At 38.6% G+C, this 19,666-nt stretch overlaps 1 protein-coding gene across 1 annotated transcript in view; it reads right to left on the bottom strand.

Moving 5' to 3' along the window:
• Positions 1-19,666, bottom strand: part of LOC140361977 (A-kinase anchor protein 9-like) — a 59,977-nt gene that overhangs the window by 17,208 nt on the left and 23,103 nt on the right. Inside the window, exons 11-25 of the mRNA XM_072447943.1 lie at positions 19,380-19,450; positions 19,173-19,296; positions 18,110-18,207; positions 17,921-18,026; positions 16,674-16,920; positions 15,675-15,723; positions 14,317-14,562; positions 13,593-13,844; positions 11,581-11,708; positions 10,993-11,136; positions 9,441-9,654; positions 4,793-4,955; positions 2,133-2,227; positions 1,209-1,326; positions 657-695 (exon numbers count right to left, since the gene is read on the bottom strand). Coding sequence (XP_072304044.1) covers positions 657-695; positions 1,209-1,326; positions 2,133-2,227; positions 4,793-4,955; positions 9,441-9,654; positions 10,993-11,136; positions 11,581-11,708; positions 13,593-13,844; positions 14,317-14,562; positions 15,675-15,723; positions 16,674-16,920; positions 17,921-18,026; positions 18,110-18,207; positions 19,173-19,296; positions 19,380-19,450 — 2,094 coding nt within the window. The remainder of the gene's footprint in view (positions 1-656; positions 696-1,208; positions 1,327-2,132; positions 2,228-4,792; positions 4,956-9,440; positions 9,655-10,992; positions 11,137-11,580; positions 11,709-13,592; positions 13,845-14,316; positions 14,563-15,674; positions 15,724-16,673; positions 16,921-17,920; positions 18,027-18,109; positions 18,208-19,172; positions 19,297-19,379; positions 19,451-19,666) is intronic.

The following is a 19,666-nucleotide window of genomic DNA, read 5'->3' as shown; positions in this document are numbered from 1 at the left end:
CAAATCAGACTCTTCTTAGGCTTCTTTCACATTGATAAATCAAGCCCTTTACCAAACACCATCCGTCACCATGATTTGACTTTACCCTCTTTCTGCCACCAGTGAGTTATCCCCTTCACCTCAATTAACCCCTTTAGGACCAGAAGCCCCACTAGCATTAGTGCCAATGGGAAAAAGTAACAGTGCAGAGACAGCTTAGACACGTGGACAGGTGAGACACTGCAGAATCCATGCCCTGTAAGCGCGAACAGGCAGGGGAGAAAAGAGGTTCCTGAACTGCCAATCATCTTAGCTTTTTAACATGCTATAGACAAAGGATTGAAAGAGCTGATCGATTTATTGAGGTTAAATTTGTGGATGATTGACAATAAGGAAAACAGCAAACAAATAAATGTCAGGAGCATACTTCCCGCTTCGCATGCCTTGATATATGCATACAATATTGATTCAAAGACATAAAAGTGACAAGACATACAAATGAAAAGCTGAGGCCAAGGTTAGTGATTGCATTGAGTAAGTGACAGCCCAAAATAAGCAAGCTTCAAGCCTGTGCTGGTGAGTCGCTGTATAAGGGTTAGAAACTTATAGCATCACGCACTAAACACATTTTTTAAAAGAAATGAGACATGACCGAGCCATGCGTGAAGTGGACACACCTGCTTCTGGAGCTGCAACCATTGCAGCTTCAACTAGGCCTACAGGAGAATCAGAAAGCACAGGTATTTGTCATGCTGCTGTAGTTTATGAACAGAAGAGTGGAGGAGAAAAGTGTTTCTCAGTGAGAGGTGAACAGAAAGTGAAAGGATGATCTCCTATTGTTACTATAAAGCCCAATGGTTTAATTCTAAATGCTACTACCGGTACTAATACTCACCATTTTATCAATGCATGTGGTCAAGAGACACCTTATTGATAATAGATACATGTTATGGTTCGGTAATAATACATATTATCTCAATGACACATTCTCAAACACACAGGTTATGAGCAAATATACATTACTGAACACACCTTTTGTTTATTTTATTGTATCTAATATTTGTTTAGGTATCTTAAAGCTACAAAAAACATTGCTTCTGCATTGTGCAATAAATGGTTATACCATGTAATACATTACACAGCTTTTTATTTAAACCTCCCTACGGTCTCATTATAATCTACACACAGTACTATGTAGCAGTTGTAGTAGTGGTAGTAGTACAACATACGTAGCTCTCGGGGCCCTGCCTCCTCCCTCATGGCGTCCTGTTGTCGTGACATCAGCTCTCTCTCCTCTTGCATCTGAAGTCGCTCCTGCTCCAGCTCCTGTAGCCGAGAGCTCGTCATCTGACAACATATTATACGATATATTAAATACTGACAGGTTTATTGTCGAAGCAAACTTCTAAAACAATGTTCCCATGTCAGAAATTGACCTTTGCTACAACTGAGGTGTGCCAATTTTTGCAAAGAAGTTGAAATATTAGCCCAAAAATAGACGGTTAGATAGAAGGTTTTTAATGTTATCTCCACAAAGAATGTTCCATTTCAATGGAATCATGAAGGTGACTTTCCACCTCCAGAAAGTTACATGGTGTAACTTTAATGATTTATGCACAGGTGAGTTTATACTGTGGGTCAATGGGTGAGTAACTGTCCACATTATGTTAAGTTGATTATAAATAAAATGTGTGTGTAATGTGATTTTTACAGTTTGTTCATTACAGTAGAGCATGATTTAAAACTGCACAAATATAGTTTCTATGAGGATTGCTCAAACTGCAGAATTTAGTGTAGACAAGGAATTTCAGCCTGCTAAACCTGCTGCAGCTTGTGCCTATCAGTATGGGAACAGTCAAGCGAATATCTTATTCTACACCCATACCATACACCATATTCTCCATTTTAATATGGTAGATTTGGGTAAACACTGAACAATATCCGAGTTATTTGATCAACATTGGTGGATGGAATAAGGCCCAAAGTCACTGGGATAGGCTCCAGTCACCCGCGACCCCTTATGGGCACAAGCGATAGAAAATGAATGGATGAATGAATGGTGGATGAGCCAAATGCAGTCTTTACGATGTACAGTATTTTAATCAACATTTATTTTGTATTATTTTAATCATTGACGAGCCCTTGGACCTCACCTCCAGCTCCTGCTCCAGAGTCAGATGTAGTTCTTCTTTTTGACGCAGCTTTTCCTCCAGCGCGGCCCGTTCACCCGTGTAGCCATCAATCACACCTTAAAAACAAAAAATAACATTAACAGTTTCATAATTTGCCTTGGATAATCTGTTAACATAATAAATTGAAAAAAACGTGGTCATCTCTAATGTTTTGAAAAGACCACAAAAAAATTCAGAGGGTTTCCAATAAACTGGTCAATACGTCAATATTACCCAATCTGTAACATATTGGCCGGCAGCTTTTTGGACAACAGTGTAATGTATATTAAAAACACTTTGAGAGGACATTTAGTAGTATACTAGTAGTGTCTTTTTTTCCTGCATCAGTCAACACAGGAATTTGCGGTGATTAGTTTGAGCCTGGTCTTGCTTCATTAACACAAACACGTTCAGAGCAGTCATCCAGAAGAATGAGCGTAAAACAACATCCAGAGTTACCAAACACAGGCGAATAAAAACAAAGGGTTCATATATTTACGTGGCTTTTACTGTGTCTCTGCGCAAGAAGACTGATCGTTTTTCAAGTCAAACTGATTAATGTTAAGGTAAAATGCACAAAGAATGACCAAGAACCCCTTACACATATTTAGTAAAATGTTTTATTTCCGATTGCAGACTCCGGTTGGTTGTTAAATATTATGAAATCATGGGGAAAAAGGGCACTGGCATCCGGGGCGAACGTGTGAACAAATGCAAAGCGATAATGTCTGACCTATTTTGCTTTAAAAGAATGGCACAATGAACTGCTGTATGACTGTACTGTAACTGTTCACAGGTCAGCAAGCATTAGGCTCAGGGACGGCCCTCGTATCAAGAGGAAAAACACAGGGAGGATTTGACAAATAATATCCAATACTAGGACAGTGAAGATGCTTGTGCAAACTGGTTATGGGATTAGATCTTATTTGAGCTTGAACTAAACAGAACCTATTGTCTGTTGCCAGTCAGGTGATGATTTTATTTTCCCAGATCAGGAACTACAGGAGAGTTAAGTTTGCCTAAGGAGGGATATCTCTCTGACACGACAACAGTAACAGGTGCACATGATCAAATATAGTGTCACTATAAACAAATTTGCAATATTGCTAGTGCAGATGCAGTGAAAAAGACTAGCTTTACCAAAGGTTTAAATTATCATGTGTAAATCTTCATTCCGTTTGTCTATTCATACATTCTCTCCAGGAATATTAAGCTAAAAACATCTTAACTATGCATTTTTATAGAACCAAACTAATATTCAATCTATCTTACACAGCTATTTTAAAATGGGAAATTGTGGAATTGTGTGAATTTGTATCTGTTTGCATAGCAACCATTATCTGATTATATTTTAAAAAATGTAAACAACATTACCGGTATATTAAACGTGAACAAATAGAAATTATTAAGCATTAATGACAGCTAATAATCAAGACATTCCCATTTGTGTACTCATTGACATCTGACGCTGAGGAGGATCATTTTGCAGCTTAAGGATCGTGTTTGATTAAATTCAGAACCTGTTTGAATGAACCACACCCTTTGCTTTGAGCTACCTGGTTCATCAACATAAAAGCCACAAATCATCATCATTCCTTCATTAGATGCCCAAAAGTCAAATGAAATAGATTTGAAACACTCCCTTAATAAAAATGACGTCATAGGGCCCACCAGCTATAACTTTCATACTATTTCTTTCTTTCAACAAAGTGCTTCTAAAGGTTACGCGATGAAGCTGTAAAAACTTAGCAAAGTAAATATTAGCTCAACTGAAAACAAACATTGTAATAGGACACAAAACCAGCTGTGAAACGCTGTGTCGTTTTAGGAGTCAATACTCACAATTGGTTTGTCCCCAAAGGAAGAAAAGACAAGAGTTGTATTGTGTTTTCAGCCTTAGATGTGGGAGAACAAGTCGCTGTGAACCAGGTGTTCATGACATTGATGGGGAATTCACTGCTTTAAGATCTTTGATTTTTTTCAGTGCTGCTGTCGTCCAAATTAACAAGTTGTTTCACAGCACTAGACTAGTATGAGGACATAACATTATTTTTGACCTTTAGGGTTGATATATATTGACAAAAATGAAGAAGTGCAGAAACGTCATCTTAAACCCTTGTTAATTTACAACATAACATTTTCATTTTTACTTGCATATCTTCAAAACACCATTCACGACATTATCTAAATTTCAATATATTACCCGCCTCTAGTCACATTTGGCAATGGCTTACTTCTTTTAAAACATTATAAAGGAAAGAAGATTAAAGTGCCTTGCCAGGAACTAATGTCATCTGTATTTCTGTTGTGAACTTTTGAGAAATGTACTTTTTGTCAGGCAATTTGGCAGACTTTTATGCTGATTGCCCTTCCTGTTGCCATCAGACACATTTCCGACACAGAAAAAGCAATGGGAGTTGGAAATTGAACTGGCTGATGTTGCGATAATTCAATAATCCACAACAACCTGTCCTCAGAAAACATCCGGTACCATCTTTAATTGAGTAAAGAGGATCATTTGACTCTATCAAGCTCAAGACCAGTATATTGTCATGTGTGCATTAAGTTGTCTTGCACTGTAAAGTGAGCTCATGTGTGATTATGTTGCAGTGCAGAGGACAGTGGTGGGTTTTTGGACTGACCCTCGGCCCGGTGCAGTTCCAGAGCCAGCTGTTCCCGCGCTCGGGCCTCTTCAGACAGTTGCTCCTGAAGCTCGTCCTGACGCTGCTGCAGCTCACTCATCTCCTGGTTGTGTCTGAACGACTCCCGCATCAGCTCGGTCTGGGTCAGCTTTGCATGTTCAAGCTGCAAGAGGAAGACCGTATCATAAACAAACAAATATATATAATAAAACGGATCTACATCGGCCTCAGATAATTTCATGCAACTAAAGATGGACAAATGTTGAATGAAGTCAACATTATCAATAATGGTAAAAATAAAATTAGGCGCATATTTTACATTTTTATATACACATTTTTTATCTAATCTGATAACTGAATGAAATTAATTGGGAATAGTTTTGTTTGTGTGTTTTGTTTCTGTGTGAGGAGTTTCATTCTTAGGATGCAGTTATTGGGGGAGAAAGGTCAGACACACAGCAGTTTAAAATGACACACAAATTCACCAATATTATCTTTTATAACCACCACTACCAAGAGGTCAGATGACAAATGCTATTGTTCCATTGTAAAAAACACGCAACATCACAACACTTTCTTATAAACCTTTGGTAAGTACATTCCCATTCCTTCCACGGTTACTTTCCATAAATTTCCCTATCTCTTTGAGCAAAGGTCTTGTTGTATCTACAGTGAACCAGGAAGTCACATGTGATGTGTCATATATAGCATGCTATAATATTTCACATTGTTACTACATTTGCGCTCTGGGCACTTCTGTGGGGAAACACGGTGAAGTGCATTAGAACTGCGGTGCAATATTTAACAGATCCTCTTCTCCTCAGTCACTCAAGACAACTTATTATGTATAATTTAAAATCTATACAGTTGCCAGGCAGAAACTTACTGTATAAGGTGGGGTGGGGAGGGAGATTTTGGAGATGACTTTAAGAAGATGGCCATTTGTCCGGTGGTTGACATGAGAGATCTGGGTTTGCACCACCACTGCATTTTTCTCGTTTAGAGTGCTACAGATGGGGAACGGCCGGGGCAGGGGTATGCGAGACTCGACCTCATAGATGTCCTGGTCCTCCCCTTCGACCCACGTGGTGTTGTGCATCCTCGAGTTCCAGTAGGACCGGTACGAATCCATGATGAAGGATGTAGCTCCTTAAAATACATTAAACGCTTCTGTCGCTCATGACAATCCAACAGACGATGCTCAATTTGGTGCCAGACCTCAAATAGGAATAAATCCAGTGGGCATGAGTAGAAGAGGCTGAAGTTGTTGATGTATCACCGAGCAACTGTTTCTAAGCATTAGCAGCACATACCAGATGAAGGGTAAACAATATTGGTTGTGTGATATGCACGTCACCGCTGTCACATGCCACCTGCTGGAGGTTGAACCAGTTCCAGGTAAATACAGGGGATGATATAATCCCAGGTAGTTCAGATGCTGTGAGGCAGGGCGAGAGAGGGATCCAGTTCAGAAGTGTCATCCTCGGCAGCAACTTGTAGTCAATTTTGAGTCCAGCAGCACAGAGTGGATCCCAAAACATGAGCGGTCGAGGTACGTAAACAAAAAAAACTGCATTTTTTCCTCTTTGGTGATTCTTTTCCCGAGTTTCCAGTGACCTTGTTTGTTCACGGTGGAATCAGATCATGCCACGCAGTAAAGCTCACTCTTCCACGTCTGTCCTCTCTCTCCCTCTGTCTCTCCACTCTCTCTCCCCCCTCTCTCTCTCTGGAGATTCATTAACAATTCCACGCAGCCGTAGCAACCACAACCTGAAGGGGAAACTCCCAGGGGCCTCCTTTAGTTGTCCGGCAGCCAGCTGAGTTTGTAATGACAGCGCATAACATCTCCTCCCGCTGTAGTTCCTATCGGAACAGTTGTCATCCTGGTTTCTGCCCCTTTCCTCTGACCATTATAGTACTCAGAGCTTTTTCTCTCCTTCCTGTCAAGTGAAGCGCACTAACCCCGGGCACGCTACTGACTTTGTGACTCAGCTACTACTGCGCATGCTTCAAAAACAACCCAGACCTTCAGATGAATCTATGTACGGATAGAATTTTCATTTTTACAAACCAGGATGCGGTTTTGCAAATGTGGGAGGGAAAAAGGTGTGGTTTTAAGCCATTTCCCAGGTAGACTTGCAAATAGAGACACAAAGTGCTCCTTCTACTCCTCCCTTTTAGCAGTCTAGCTAAAGTCGTCCGACTGGATTCCCTTTCTGCGTCATCATACAAAAGACATAATCGTTAAGGCGTTTTGACAAGTTGTGTGTTCTTGGCCCCACCTACTAACAATGTTTGACTTGTCTTGCACAGAGGGTATTTGAATGAGCTGATAACAGGAGGTGTATAACCAAACAACTTGTAACAGTAATTTACAGCTGCCAAAACACTTAACACTCCTCACTGGCTTCTTGTATCAATCTGTTTTTTTTTTCACTGCGGATGAGACACAATGATTTAAAGGTTGCTGCTTCACCACGAGACTAATGTACATCCGATCAATAGTAACAGGAGAATCATTGAACATGCCCTTTCGAGTCATTACAAGTTTATTGTGCTGTAGAATGCATGTGCTCTCTGATGTCAAGGCAGAGATTATATGGCTAGGTGTTTGTTTGTAAAGGTGCAATATATTTTAATGTCACACTAATTTAAAGAAATCTAGTAATGCTGACAATTAAAATAACTAAAAAACAACGCAAGCATGAACTAACAACTTTAGTTGTGCCTTAGATCTACCCCAACATTATAGTATACTTGAACCTCTACCTAAATAAAGAGCAGTAGTAAAACGTAAGCAACGAATTATCACAATTTGTGTTTTTCCTCAAATTACCAGACAGACTTTAATCAGTGCCATTTAACAAACAAAAGTATTAAGTATTACATACTTCAATAATCATAGTTGTATTTTGATCATCGTAATCATCTAGATCCTCTAGACTGCACGTATTCTAAAACAGACCGTTGGGGGGAAAAAGTACATTTTTTCAGACTATTATTGATCACACACTGTATTTATAATCTAGAAGCCTCGAGGGATTATATTAATTCAACCTGTATTTGGTTAAAAATGTAGTTTAAAAGTCTCAATTTATAAAAATAACCGTCAGTGACAGTCCTGGCACTTATGTAATTAAAACCACACAAGTGATGCCTCAATGGAAATCTCTTCTTCACTGCTATTTTTAGATCACCAAGATAAAACGCATTTGAGCGCGAGTAATGTGTGCGCCGCAGCCAACAGGAAGATCTGCTTTGCACAGTCAGATACTACAGGAATACAACCCATGGCCTAGTTAGACTGGGACCGGCCTCTGTGAACGAACCCCGGCCTCAGCAGGGCTGACCTGAGGGGAGGAGACAGCAGCCGCTCAAACAAAAGGTCCATAAAACAGAGCGTATCCATGGGCAACCGCTATGAATGAAGGGTGTCTTTCTGAACAGGGCAACTTTATTACCACTACATTCTGCAGCCTCATTACCATTGTAGCTTAGTGAACAGGGAGAAGCAGAAAGGGGTTAATACCATGGGGAAAAGACTTTTAAATGAGCTGACAATGATATTTCTATTACATTTAAAGGGAAACATGAGAGTCTCCATGATGCTGCTTTCAGAAATATTTCCACGCTAAGCTCTATAATTATATAACCAAATCAACAAAATGTATACAAAATGATATAACTTAAAGCAGCACCATGTAAGGTTTATGATTTCCCTTGAGGCCAAGTTACACGTCCGACCTGTGAAGAGACAAGCCTGGAGGCATGCTTTCCAAATTCTTAGTGCAATAAAAACAGCCACAATGAAATAAACACCATTATTTCAGGCTAATATCTTACAAAGTGGGGCTTTAACCACATTTACACACCAAATAAACCGTATGCTAAGACACTAGATAGTTGAATATGGGCTTGAATCGTCAAGACATCAAAACAAAATGGAGGTAAAAGTAGCTCAGAGACACAATAGAACTGAGCTGAGTCATTATGAACTGAGCTGAGTATTTTTATTACCTTTATGTGTAGTTTTAATTGAAAGTATTTTATGTGTTGCTAATGCATTTTACTGCACTTGCTAGTACGGCATTTTGGGCTTTTAAAGTTGTAAGTGTGCTTTACAAATAAACTTTGACATTCATTCTCTTCCTGAGTGGGTCCAGCTCCACTGTCTATCTCGCGTCAGACTGTCCTTCTGAGGGAGTCGGATCCCTCCTTCACTGTGGAACTCTTCCAGGTCTCTACTTTTTCCCAAGGATGTGTTTTGTTGTTTATCCTGGCTGATAAGGAGAGTTTAAGGACAGGGGACCCTGGGACATCGCCTCTCATCCCTATGGACATTGTTTAATCCGTTCTTCCCTGTCACCCTCCGAGACAACCGCTGTTGTGATTTTGGGCGTTACAAAAATAAATTGAATTGAATTGAATTGACAATAAGCAAATGCGCAGATGCCGCTCTTTCAGTCCAAGAAATGTTATGGCGCAATCTCACCACCAAGTTACTGTAGAATTGCAAAATCATCCCAAAACCACAGCTTAAATCCTCATTGTGAAATGTTTAAACATTCATGGAATATGTTAGATGCTAAAGAAGAAAAACACAGTTTGGAAAGGAAATACAGAGAAAATAACAGTAAATCATCCAAACCTGGTCGGTTGCGTTTGTTATGGCCATCAGCATCTTCTCGAGAGCGTTCTGAAGCCGTGTGCTGATGTTGGTGAGATAATCCTGGTTTTCGAGCTGTGAACTTACTCCCTGCAGGAGACGGTCCATGTGCTGTAACATCTCCAGATCCTCCTCTGCCTCCACATTCACAAACGTAAAGAGCTCTTCATCTGCACCAGACTCACTGTTCGAACCACTGCCTGCAGAACGATCTCCTGTGAGCACAAAGGGAATTTCACCAAATTATTTATCCAAATATGTATGCATTTAAAACATATCTTAACACATGTTTTGTGTCCTTGTGTAACTTACAGGTAGGCTCATCCTGTTTATCTGATATACTTGTTTGCATCAATACTTCTACTGCAGTTTTGGTATCATTTAGTTTTTCAATACTTTTGATTATCTTAACTACAGGTCCCTCTACTTTAGATATTATAAGTGTAATTAAATTGGCATGTTCTTATTATATACTACTTTGCATTTCATTTTGAATAAATGGCACCAAATACAACATAATGAATACAAAACTTTGCAAATTAAATAAGACATTTGAATGACAGCTCTTCATTGGAAGAGGTGTGATGCAGCTAGTTGTTATGATGCTCAAAAATATGAACATGTTACTATTAATAGTAAGTAGAATTATTTGTCCTTTCAGCTTTTGTGTTACATCTAAAGCATTATAGACCTCTGTACTGTATGCAGGAAAACCATAGTAAAAGTAAACTTAAATCTCCATAGATCACTGGTAATCCTCTGACAATGCTTGTGTGTGTTATTGCCAAAACAGTAACTTGGCAGGGGGTCTGGTCTTTGTTGAGTTATGTGTTCTGTTTGTTTTATTTCACAGCGGGGGAGCTCACGTGTCAAATAACGTTTCTGCGTGACATCCAAGACAGAAAGTTGGTTCCAAGATGCAAGCTAAAAACATGTGATGATACAATGCTATAGACTTCATACGATGGTCAATTGTATTAGTTGTGTTGAATTGAAAAAGGCATGTTGCAGACCTCATGTTAATCTTGTCACTTTATTTTTTTTTTTAATCTACTAAAGGGCTGCATGATTTTGGGAAACAATCGAATCACGATTTATTGCGATTACATTTGCAATTTATGAAAAAGTAGGACTCAGAGTTCACATTTGAGAGAAACTGAAATATGCTACACAAAACTGCTAAACAAAAACAAAAATCTCAGGTATTTCAAAGGTCTGAACTAGAGGGTCAACACTCCTTTTCAATAAAAACACAGGGCATTTTATTGCTTGCTGAGGACATAACATTTTATCACTAAATAATTGCAGCCTTTGCCATTTGAGTAGGCTCATTGCTCAAATCCCAATTTTGATTTGATTGCAATAAATTGTGCAGCCCTAGAAATCTAAAACACACAATTTTGTGGCAATGTGTGTTACTAAAATCCTAAAGACCAAAGCAAACTACTGAAATAATGCATATTTTAATCCATTTATGTGAAATAATGTGACATAATGTAGAATTTTTTCCCCCATTTAATATTGTTTTTGTGACTTGCCTGGTTTAACTCTTTCTGCACTGGACGCTTTCCTCAGAGTGTGAAGATGAAGGCCCAGCGTCTTCTCGGCCGCAGAGGTGGTCGTCAATACGTCCACCAGCACCTGACTGAGCTGCTCATTGGCTCTGAGCAACAGGGCCCTGGAAACAGCAATAAACAAAGGAATAATGAGTTTGATTTTTCAAGATTTGTGTTTGAAATAAATTACAGTTTTGCCTAAATATATATATATGTTTACGCTCACCAACAATGTAACGATGTCTTTTACTTTCTGATACCACCACATAATATCTTTGTGTAAGTAATTGATTGTACCGTATTTTCCGGACTATATGTCGCACCTTTTTTCATAGTTTTGGCTGGGGTGCGACTTATACTTATATTTATACTTATATACTTATACTCCGGAGCGCCTTATATGTGATATTATTTGTTATTTTCACACTTGCATTTCATATTCCAGTGCGACTTAAATATGTTTTTTTCTTCTCCATTATGCATTTTTTGGCTGGGTTGTTAATACAATGTTAATACTTTGAACTTCTAAACCAATTAATACTTAAGTAATATTAAGTTATTACTACCTTTCAGCATCCTGCCCATCCTCCTGTTCCTCCTCGTGTGATTGAGCTCGTGGCGCATGTGTTGTTTTGGCTGCAGACGACACCACCACCGCCTCCTCCACTTCTTCATCTTCTCCCTGTTTCAGAGCCTGGACGGGCAATAGAGAGAGAACAGACAGCAGCCCCGTCATTGCAAAGTTACATAAAACAAAACTAAAATAACTTCTGCAACTCCTCACTGTACTTATGTAACCATTTAGTCAAAGAGAATTCAAATTAGGCACTGCTAGTCATGTAGAGCAACACTACACTTTTAGCAGCGACTAACAAACACACTTTTGGACCAGTCTCTTGGAGCCCTAGCGAAACACTACGGCCTTTGTGCTGCTATGGCAACAGGTGCACCTGAGGCTTGGTGCTAGCAGAGGCAGCAGTGCCGCCTGCTGGGGAGAAGAGAACAGCGCGGCCTTTGCTCATTTGTAGTCACAGTGCACAGTGGAGCGTGTGTGAGGAAAACTGAGAGTACGTAAGCAGAGCCTGATACCAACTGGGAGTGTGAGAGAGGGTTGTTTCTTTAACGGAGATTCAGTTCATTTAGAGACAAACAGCTCAGTTAAATGTTACTGCTGAGCCTTAATTTCCTTATTTTTTCTTGGTTTAATGTTGATAAGTATAGGGACTCAACATTTATTAAAAATTCAGACTAAGGATTGCACTCTCAGGTTACAGATGTGCGATTTTTGGTGTGTGTTACTCTTTCTCCCGTCTACTCAAACTTTAAAAAACATTTCCGAATAATATAAATGAATAATTGGTATGAGTTCGGCTCTTACTACAGACTAGCTACTACTGTAGATTGGAGTGAAAGTTTATTTCAGTAGGAGTCACATATATCTACTATCTTGGTCAGAAAATAAAATGAATAAATAAAAACCTATAAATCGCTTGTTTTGTTGTTTTCATAGCACAACACATCTTGAATTTCATTTATAACGTATGGTATATGGTTACATTGGCCAGAGGTTGTTTGCCGACATGCTGCATATTGCATGTAAATTTGTTGATGCTTTATTTAGACAATCCCGAGGCTACTGTTTAAAGACAACTCAGAACAGAGAACTTGCTGTGCATGCAATTTTAATTATATGTGGTGTTCTTTATCAGTGATTATCAGCTTAAAGCCTCTTATTTCATCATCACTGGATTTTCAGCGTTACTGCTCAGGATTGAGGCGTCTCCTTTTGTCGAGAAGAGAGGAGCTGACAGCAGTGGCTATCACACAGTAAAGCCTAATCATGCAGTAAATACCAAGTGAAAGGCCAACAGGCCTGAGAATAGCCCTGGCACGCTGTAAGCTCACTGTAAGACTACGAGACATTTAAAGCAACAATTATTTGGCAATTCCAATAGAGCTTGGGATCAGTGCTTTTTGGCAGCAGTGCAAAAAAACGTCATATGCAACGTTAGAAAGTAAATAAAAATGTGGTAGAACAATCTACTGGTAAATACATTTATCACTAAAGTGTGAATACTTATGAATGAAGGCAAAGTTTAGCATTTAGCATATTAAAATCTCCATTGGTTTAACATGGGGCAAATTCTGAAGATGATACAATCCTGAGCTCTACAGAGTTTTCATACTGCAACAAATTCAGATTAACCTAACAGAGATTTTAAATGTAATAAACTGGGGTTGGCATTAACAGTTAAGTATTTTACTATGGTATGTTATCCAGGTATTATTTACTTCTGTATACTTTATTGACTGCAATTTCCTCAGTATGAGACGGATACATTTGAATTTAAAAGTAAGATTTTGATCCACTATATATTCACTAAAAATAGATATAATAAAAATTTACACAGTTATTTGCATTTATTAGTCAAGCAAAATTACAGTGTATTTAAAACCATATATTTGCCACCTGCAATGCAACAAAGTCCATCTGGAAATTAACAACACAGCAGTAAATTAGTAAATTATGCTAACTTGTGATTTAACAGACATTTAAAAAACTTTTTTTTATACTTACACTGACCTGATTCAGGGCTTTTTCTGCTTTCTGGAGTTGGTCTCGCAGATTTTGCATCTCTGAATCTCGCTGTTGTAGCTCGAGCTGCAGCTGGTCCCGCTCGGATTCGGCCCTATCCTCGGTCCCAGAGGCCCTGGGAGTCTCCTCTTCCTGGGACTCGGTCTGCATGGAGCTGCTGGTTTGACCCAAATCTTTACTGAGACGAGCCAGCTCAGTCTTCTGTGCAAACTCCACCGATATCTGAACTATGGCCTGATGAAAAAAGACATAGCAATGAATCTGGTTTAGCCAACTTTATCTGCTTGAAACAGAGTTGATCAGTTAATCTACAATTTTGGAATTTTCTGTTGCCATGAAAATATCACGGTATGCTGATGGAGCGGTCTTTCCCCAATTGGCCTCAAAACCGTATTTGCATCAAAAGTCTCTTAATATTCCATACATTTCTTTTACTCTTTTAAAATGTGTATTTTAAGTTATATGTGAGCCAAACATTTGATCAGTGCAGAGAAATACTGAGGCCAAATGAAATGTTAATATGTCTTTGATTTGAACAGAAATGAATGCACTGCCAACCATTATTCTTAATTTAAACATGTGACCTGATGCATTAAACAAATGGTTACCAGTAAACAATTAAACTTACATTTTCAACTTTCGTGAATGAGTTTTACAAATTCACAGCAGCTCCAACTTTATGGGCAATAGAGGATCAGCATCTTACCTTGGCAACTTCCTCCTCCATTCTCTCCCAGTGCTGTGGCTCCAGTTCAGAGTCGCTCGTTTCTTCTCCGAGTTCCTTTCCTCTTGCTTCTCCTCCCCGCTCCTCCGTCAGCCTCCTCAGGTCGGCACTGTGCTGCTCCTTCAGCGCCTCTACTTCCTGGACATACTTCTGCTGCAGCGCTTTCTTCAGAGACTGGAGCTGCGCCGTCGTGGCCCACCCTCCCTCTGACAAGTCATCTTCAACCTCCTGCATAGAACCAACAAGAACATTTTTACCGGTAATCTTAGAGGGACAGCGGTGATGCTCATGTGATTTTATGGCCTGGATAACAAGGATTTTACCAATATAAATACACCATTGGCTTGTTCTTCCTCCAGCTTTGTCGTAAAGATAAGACAATATTATCCTTCCATTGAACTACCATGCCAGAGAAATTCTTCCGGGATATTTGCTCAAATTGGTTCATCAAAATAAATAAATAAATAAACCTTTCACTTGAATTACACAACACATTTGTCACTGTCAAACACAACCCTGGAACAAACCTGCAACAAAAAATCAAGGACAAAAAAGCAACTCTGTTTAAATAACGACAACAAAAAATTACTTGGCTAGGGAATTTAAAAATCACATTGTTAACTATCAGAATAAGACATTTCAAGAAATTGTATTAAAGTTTTATTGAATCTTCGTCTGTATTCGCACCGATATAAGCAACAAAAAAAGACTACATTATTTTCAGGACCGTCTCTAGACAATATAAAATGCCTATAATATACAATCATAATCTTTGCTTAGTCAAGAAGCAAAATCTAGTTTGAGCAAGCGTTTTTATTAGGCCTTTTCGATTAACCTACCTTAACAGCTGCAAATCCAAGTTTACAGTTTGCTTAAGAGCTTTTTCTCCCGTGTATTTACTACTTCATGCACCATTCTGTCTTTATTTCCGCTCTATCTGATCCGTTTCCCTATGAGGCTGCAGTGTTTTGAGGTTTGAGAGCCAGACCAGCCTCTTATGAAAAGAAGTGTGTTGCGTGAATAAATTGGGCTACATAAAAGGCGGCTCTCATTCATGCCACTCTATGGGCTGACATCCCGTTGGTCCACGATGATGAGTTATGCAATGTCCGAGCTTTTTAATCTTCAGATGTTACAGCCTTCTTAATACCGCTGCGGAGCAAAACTAACGATTTAGGGCACATCGTTGCCTAAAGCTGTAGCTGCTCCTGCCTCTTTCCTCCTCCCTCCACACACCCAACTGTCAAATTATTTTAATGTAAGGATATGCATAAACTTGAATCAAAAAGGAGTACATTTAATATAAGATTTATAGACGGTGACTAATACAACAGCCCTACCTTGAGCTGTTCATGTTCTTTGTCAAAACCGCTGGACTCTGTTGATGACCTGTAAGACAAAATACAAAGTATCCTTGATGAACACGTATAGAAAAAGAAATACAAATAGCTGCATCGTATAGCTGCATCAAAACATTTCAACTTATGTAGTATACACTGGAGACAGAAAGACAAGTATTTCTTTCTCTCTCCCTACTGTATCTTATTTGTTAATTTTGCGGCCTCACGCATCTGGAGTTGTCAAAAGTATCAGCACTAAAACTAGTATCAAAACCAAATCAATACAAAAAAAAAAAATCACATGAAGAGGACAAAATTGTATCTTTCCTGAATAGTTTCTAGAAATGGTCTTGAGCTCTATCAGAACTAGTATAAAACCAAATGGAAACAAATAAAATAATATAGGCTAAGCCAACTATAAAACTTGCATTTAATGTTACTAGTTCACTGTCTAAAAATAAATAAATAAATAGATTGGATTTCTATTTATCGAAAATCGAGTTAGAAATGTTTGTATTGTGACAACGCCACAACTATCAAATGATAAAAAGCAAAAATGTAAAAAGTCAAACATCAGCATTTATACAAGCTTGAGACTGGCACAAAGATATTATTAGTTTATGACCCAATGCAACTGTACAGCATCTTTTAACATGTGTTCCCTTGATGGAAAATAAAAAGTAAAGTTGAAGTAAAATATAATCAAAATATTTAGCCATTGTTGATTATCATGAAAATCATCGACTTTCATTAGTATGGAAAATGAGATGTTATATTTCCACACACAACTAGTATGGACTTTAAATGTTTGAGTACATCATAACGACACACCAGCAAACAACTTCACCGTTATATACTGCGTAACAGGTTACTGCAAGTTCAAATCTATTACCTCCTATGTTATATTAATTCTTGCATGAACCAAATCACCACAATCCAATTCAAACTAAACTTTAACATACTGTATAGGAATAATGGAATATTTTCTTTTGCAATCACCTGAAGAGGCTCGGTGCGGCGTTGACCTCCTGTAGCCGCTGCTGAAGCATGAACAGCTCTGTCGCGTACCTCTCCTCCGCCTCGGCCGCTTGCTGTTGGTAGTGGGCTCTGAGTCTCTCCACTTCTTGTCTATGACTCTGTTCGAGCTGCTGCTGCTTCTCCTGGGCCTCAACTTTGAGCATTTGGATTTCCGCAGAGGTATGAGAGGTGGACGTTGCAGCGGCAGACTGTGCTTGTTCTCCCAGATCTAAACAGAGCAAAGGAAGAGAGTGTAATTTAATACGTTCAACAGGGAGGCATTTAGGCTTCAGATCAATAGTATTAAAGTTTAATGAGAAAACAGTTCACACAATATAAAGAATATACCATAAACATGAATGACAGATAAGGATAATAATTCAATCATTTGCAAATACATAAGTAATATTATTAAGGTGTAATTCATAATGTATGTTATTTTTCGTGGATTTGTTTTATCTAGTTATTGATGTCAATTCTGTCCAAAATGCACTTCGGGAGCAAAAGCTTCAGTCTCGTGAAATCAAACCATTTAAAATCCTGATCTTGTCAGTGTTTCCACATCAAAATCACCTTTCGCTTTTAAACATTAGCTAAACATGCTAATAAACTGAACAGTTTCACAATCGTAATAAAGCTTCTCAACAGAATCTGCCCAAGATCTGTGCAAATAAGACCATTTAAATTACACTTTTTTATATCAAACAGAACAATTGACAGTAATTGTGAAGCGTTATAATAAAATGTATGAAGTTAAAGGACAAATATGCATTATTTGTATTGTTATCAGCCTTTAAACATGCTCTTGATTAACTTTAGTTTGGCATCTCATGTTTTAGAAAAACTTTTTTTTTTAAATAACCAACAAAATTACATTGGATCACTGCTGTTCCCCCTGGGAGTCGGGACTACCAAAGTTTGGGTGCAGAGGGAATAATACACAGTTTAAGATAAATATTTAAAAGCATATCAAGCTGGCCTCTCACTTCCGGTGTTTTTGATGCTCGGAGGAGAAGATTTTCTAACCAGGCTTCATCAAACTAGCGTGAATAAAGCTAAACGTTAGGTAAACGTTTTTGATGAGGGAACAATGTTAGAACATGGCTAAAAGTTGTAAAAGTTAAATTTAGCTTAATATGTGTCCATTCACAGATGGAATCGCATAAAATGAAATATGATGAACTCTATAAATTGAAAGCGGCTATAAGCAGTTCTACATTGAATTTTACCTTTGTTGAAGCCTGAACTGACACTCGAGACTTGTAGACGTAGGTTGGATATCTCTTTGTCGGTGCTGCTTTTCAGATTATCATATGCGCTCTGCAACTCCATCACCTACAAGACCAATTGCATGTAATTTACTTGTTTGGTAGACTTGTAAAGTATTGCTACATTTTTCTATGAAAGAAACTGTTCACCTTGTTCCCATCGGCCCTGAGCAGAGTCTGAAGCTGAGAAAGTCGATGGTGCTCCTGCTCAATGCTATCCCTGACCTGCTGCAGATCTCTGTATAACTCTGCAAAAAGGGACAATCAATGCTATGTTCAGACAACTTTTTACACCAAGTACAACATCAGAAAAGATTTTTAACTTGAAAATAAGATACAATCGGGAAAAAACAAGACCCAAGAAAAAGGAGAAATATTTTATAATGTTATAATAATAAAATATTATTGCAGGTATGTAGATTATATCAGGATTAATACAAAAACAAAAACAGGATTAAACTATAACTCGTGACAAAATCTAGCCAAGACTAAGGTCATTTTCACACTTCCACTAGTTAGGAGTAAAGGAGCTGTTGTTTCGAGAACGCTGCAATTGTCCCAGTGTGAACGCGCCAGCCACATTATGGAGCAGAATAAACGGTTTCTCCCGCATTCTGGTGCGGGACCAATGTGGTGTAAAAGCGTCCGTATTCAGCCCGACCTAAATGTCACCACGTGTGTGCAAAAGCGCTTGGAATTTGAACAAGAATTTGCTCGACTATGTATGTTTGCATGAATGGAAGCGTTTGCAATCTGCATATGACGAGGAAAATTGGATCAACTTTGGATCCATCCCTCTCCTGCCTCTGCAGCAGGTAAAGCCTCAGTGCGGCGCTAAGACAGCTTTGTCTCTGCCGCCACCATCGCGCATCACTCTCATGGTACATATACCAAAAGACCAGCATGTACAGCACTGGGAAGTGAGCACATTCACGAGGCTCTGTTTGCTTGAAGCCCGTTGTCATGGAGATAACTAATATGGTCAGCTGATCACATTTCACGTGGCTCATTGTGCAGGGTTTGGGGAGAATGAGAAGCTGCACATATGAACAGGACCAAACTAAAAGTGAAGTGAACGGAACTAAATCTAGTGCGCTCTGTGGGGCACTAACATGAGTGAAAACAACCTAAACAAGGTCTAAAAAAAAAAGGCAGAAGCACTGCAAAATATCTGTATCTAAACATAATTTAAAATATTCATAAAGGATTGTACCTCTGGCGGCTTGTATAGCAGATGAAGATTCACTAGTTCCAGGTTTCTCATTTGAAGAAAGAGGAAGGAATTCTTCAACAATAACTTTGCCAGAAAAGTCTGCTCCGAACATTTTCTGAAAAGCCTGGTGAGAGGAACACAAGGTAAAAATTAGCTTTAACGGTCCAGCAACACAAAAATCGATTTCACTCAGAATGTATCTTTTACCAAAACGATTTCTCTGCATTCCTCAGACACAGCGTCAACCATGTTCTGGTATTTGGACAACATTGGAGCAGCTGTAACAAGTATAAAATGTGTATCAGTTTATAGTTGTTTTTCTCATCATTTACAAAATAATATCTTGACATTTACAAAGTAATATCTTGTTAATAAATGTGTAGAAGTATGAACATGCCCAAATTGAGGGCATTAAATTGTAGTACAAGCGTCTAAATCAGACATTTACAAAGTAATATCTTGTTAATAAATGTGTAGAAGTATGAAAATGCCCA

Source organism: Eucyclogobius newberryi, unplaced genomic scaffold (genome assembly GCF_026437365.1).
Source record: "Eucyclogobius newberryi isolate DKJ021-1_F unplaced genomic scaffold, fEucNew1.0.hap1 SCAF_16, whole genome shotgun sequence".
Taxonomy (NCBI): Eukaryota; Metazoa; Chordata; class Actinopteri; order Gobiiformes; family Gobiidae; genus Eucyclogobius; species Eucyclogobius newberryi.
Note: the sequence above shows the minus strand (reverse complement) of the source record. Positions and strands in the feature narration are given on the sequence as shown.